At 33.5% G+C, this 4,527-nt stretch overlaps 1 protein-coding gene across 1 annotated transcript in view; it reads left to right on the forward strand.

The window, feature by feature from the left end:
* The window catches only part of LOC107690532 (CREB-regulated transcription coactivator 2-like), a 26,936-nt gene that overhangs the window by 19,114 nt on the left and 3,295 nt on the right, over positions 1-4,527 (forward strand). The window contains exon 8 of the mRNA XM_016488889.1: positions 4,468-4,521. Coding sequence (XP_016344375.1) covers positions 4,468-4,521 — 54 coding nt within the window. The remainder of the gene's footprint in view (positions 1-4,467; positions 4,522-4,527) is intronic.

The following is a 4,527-nucleotide window of genomic DNA, read 5'->3' on the forward strand; positions in this document are numbered from 1 at the left end:
AATCTATCACATTTGCAAACTCCCTTAATAATCATTAAAAGCTGTCACTCATCTTAGTTCATCTCGATCTCACAAAACTCACAAAGCTCCTTTGTGTGTAACGCGTTACTGTAATTAAATTACCTTTCCACTGAAAAAGTAAAGTAAGGGATTACGGTTCATTTTTAGGTAATTTAATTAGTTACTTATAAAGTACTTGCGTTACATACTGTAAATAATTTCAGCAGTTCTAAAATCAATATTGAATTTGAAATCTAAATTTATCATCTAAAGGTAAAATTGAATGCCCATGAACCCTCTGCCCGCCGGTGCGTTCACTTGCAGTATTTTCTGATAGAGAAAATAACCTAATATAGTTTACTCAGATGCAGATAAGACTAAAATCAATCGAATCTAAAAAGGGTCTACTTTGATATGTGTACACTGACAATAACAACAAAAGGTTTTGCTTTTGTAAAATAAAGAAAACAATCAGGGTGCACTTTCTGCCGTCTCTGTCTCCGTGAACTTCTATCTGAAATGCATCACAAAAATGAACCGAAACTCGGCGAATACTTGACACACACACAGCCATGAGAAATATGACTATAGAAAGCTTGAGGTGTCTACTTTTAAATGAACCAATTCAAATCGAAAACGAATATTCTCGGATTATGTAATCCATATAAAATCTAAAGCAAGGAACAGTCTTTCCCGTCTCTGAGCTCATTATCTGCAGTCACACCTGTGCGCGAACACCTAGATACAAAAATAGATTTAAATAATAATAATAATAATAAGAACAAAACAAACAGGGTGCGCTTTCTGCCATCTCGGTCTCCGTGAGCAACTTTCTACGCGTCACAAACTGACCGAATACTTGACACAGAGACACGAGAAATATGTCTCTGTGCATTTGCGACTGAAAACTACTGCGTGCGACTATGAAATAATATTTTAAGGGAGTTTGCAAATGTAATATTGATTTAATACAACAGTTCATTAAACAAGAAGTTAATAGTAAGTGACTTATATTGTCTGACAACAACACTGTTGCCATATTTCGTCAACGAAAATAGTTTCAAACAAAGTAACAGCTGAGCCGCTGCGCATCTCCATTCAAACACAGCAGTGATTCGTTTATGAATGAACTGCGTTTTTAAACGAATCTAGCGAGTCAGTGATTCAATTACCCATTCATAAAGACAGTCACGTACTTCGTTCCTGAATGAATCAGCCGTTCAAACGAATCAATTGAATGAATCATTCAGTGATAAAATCAGTGACTTGCCGCCACCTGCTGGCAGTTTTAGTTTAATTTTTTAAGTATCTTTTCTGTTATTTAAATCATTTAATATTTCTATATTCAAGCGCTCCTAAAAAGAAAAGTAAGCGTAGAGCCCTGAATTTATTCTTACCTACATTAGTTAACGTGTTATTTTTACATAAACCTGTACGGGTTTTACTAGTTGGGCTTTTCCTGAACATCTTGCCAAACTGAAAGGTATTGTTTAACTTTTCTTAAGCTTTTTTGTTATTCAGATATTTTGCATTTCAGAGTATTTCTATTTGTTCACCAAAGAAGCTGACTTTTTTTTATTTATTTTTTTTAATGTTTAAGTATTACAGTTGTTTTAAAGCTAAAAGGCTAAGCTTTTCTATGTTTGACTCAAATTGAAAAAATAAAGAGTTTAATTTCTATTGTCTGTGCTTTAAGGTTTATAGGGATTTTAAGATGTAGCCTAATTAGCGATTTGAATAATTAAGTTACTTATTGAGTAACTAAATTACTTTTCAGACAGAGTAATTAATAAATGTGGCTGAAATGGTCGCACTGTAGAGCCCTGGGTCACTCATACCACAATTTTGTTTTTAAATGAAATATTGCAGTGTTTATTATAAATGATTTAAATGCTTCTCTTTTCTTGTTTGAGAAGCTGTTTAACTCGGATATATGTCACAATACAGAAAGAAAAGACGATTGCAGCTTCTGTGTTCATGAAGACTTTACTGTCTCATCGTAATTCAGTCGAAATTGTGTTTTCTCTTCTGGTTCGATGAAGCTTGAGAAAGCCAACTTACCGATCTACTATTTAAACTACTTCTTCTTCTGAGCCAAATTTCGACACCTATCTCCTCCTAGAGCTTTCAAGCTGAAACCACCAAACTCGACCCAGACCTTCAGACTGGTCTGACTCTGTGTGCTATATCTTTTCTAACTGATCCGGATTACGGTTTTCGTAAACCAGACTATTAAAACCACCTAAAATCCCATAGAATTTCATTCAATAAGACTTATGGTGTATTTAAGCTGTCTAATGCTATAGCAAAGCTTAACAACTCCCTACTGAAAAAACTGCTAAAACCAGCCTAAGCTGATTGGCTGCTTTGGCTGGTTTTAAAGCGGTTTTGGCCACTTTTTTAGCAGGTCAGGCTGGTCTTAGCTGTTTTTTTACTGAATCAACTGGTTTTAGCTGAATTAGCATAGAAACATGCGAACAACATGCTAGTAACTTGCTAATCATGCTAGAAACATGCTAACAAAATGCTAGTAACTTGCCAATAATGCCAACAACATGCTAGTAACATGCTAATCATGCTAGAAATGTGCTATCAACATGCTAATAATGTTAACAACATGCTAGTACCATGCTAATCATGCTAGTAACATGCTAATCATGTTAGAACTCATGCTAGCAACATGCTACTAACTTGCTAATCATGCTAGAAACATGCTAGTAACTTGTTAAACATGCTAGAAACATGTTAGCATCATGTTAGTAACATGCTAATCATGCTAGAAACATGCTAGTAACTTGTTAAACATGCTAGAAACATGTTAGCATCATGTTAGTAACATGCTAATCATGTTAGAAAACATGCTAGCAAAGTGCTACTAACTTGCTAATTATTATAACAACATGCTAGTAGCATGCTAATCATGCTAGAAACATGCTAGTAACTTGCTAATCATGTTAACAACGTGCTAGTAACTTGCTAATCATGCTAACAACATGCTAACACCATGCTAGTAACGGGCTAATCATGCTAGAAAAATGCTTGAAACTTGCTAAACATGCAAGAAACATGCTTGCCACTTGTTTATCATGATAATGAAGCTACTTGACTTCATCATAAAAAAAAAAAAAAAAAACTCTCTCTCTTTATTTATTCCTTCTCTTTCTAGCTTGTACTTATTTGAACAATGTCTAAGAACTTGGTATTACAACCACTTCCTGTGTCTGTTTGCCTCTTAAGAAGAATCGCTTTATGTATCCCCCAATTGTAAGTCGCTTTGGATAAAAGCGTCTGCAAAATGACTAAATGTAAATGTAAATGTAAATGTAAATGTAAATAACATGCTAACAACATGTTAAACATGATAGAAACATGCTAGTAAAATGGTAATCATGCTAGAAACATGCTAACAACATGCTAGTAACATGTTAATCATGTTAGAATCATGCTAGTAATTTGCTAACCATGCTAGTAACAGGCTAATAAACATGCTAATCATGTTAGAAACATGCTAGCCACATGCTAGTAACATGCTAATAATGCTAGAATCATGCTATTAACTTTGCTAACCATGCTAGTAGCATGCTAGTAACTTGCTAATCATGCTAGAATCATGATAGTAACTTGTTAACCATGTTAGTAACTTGTTAGTCATGCTAACAACATGCTAATCTTGCTAGAAAAATGCTAGCAACAGGCTAGAAATCAGCATACTGTAGTGCATTAAAAAAACAATACATACAAAGACATTTCAACTTAAGAGGTTAAGCAGCCAAAACATTTCCAAACTCAAAAATGTATAGCTGTGTAAGTTCATTTTTATCTATCTATCCATCCATCCATCCATCCATCTTATATTGCCTTCAAAACATTAAAACTTTAAACTGTAGAACTACTTAAAGCTATTACAATGTTTTCAATCTTTCTGGCCTGGCTTTTTCAAGCCAACTTTAAAGTTTGACATCAAACTTTACTCATCTAGTTCATTCTGTGCTTGTGCTTTGAGTCTAATCTAGTTGTACATATTACATAATAGTACATTACAGTAATCTAACAGCACTAACAGACCAGTGTTAATATTAATAAATAAACTATTGAAATTGTTTTCAGCAATTGAAATCAAAGCATAAATAATAGATGAAAAGCTTACAGACATACAAATGTTGTCTTTGCAACTAACTGAAATAAAATGTTTAAGTACTAAAATTACTAAAACAGAACCTGAAATAAAAATACCTTAAAGCAAAATAGAAGTATACAAAAACAAGAATAAAAATTAGAAAAACACAAAAGTCTTAACTTAAAACATGAAATTAAAATGAAAACTGATTATATAAAAATAAAAGCTAATTCTAAATATTAATGAATATTATATTTTATAAACAAGATAAAAACAGCACTGGTCCAGATATGGTAATACCATGGTATTTTCCTTCATTTATGGACGAGTGTCTCTTCTGTGTCATTTAGGACACAATGTTCCTGAACTCACTGCTGGACGACCCATACCTCGGCCTGCAGATACGCCAG

Source organism: Sinocyclocheilus anshuiensis, unplaced genomic scaffold (assembly GCF_001515605.1).
Source record: "Sinocyclocheilus anshuiensis isolate Anshui unplaced genomic scaffold, SAMN03320099.WGS_v1.1 scaffold2560, whole genome shotgun sequence".
In the NCBI taxonomy this organism is placed as follows: domain Eukaryota; kingdom Metazoa; phylum Chordata; class Actinopteri; order Cypriniformes; family Cyprinidae; genus Sinocyclocheilus; species Sinocyclocheilus anshuiensis.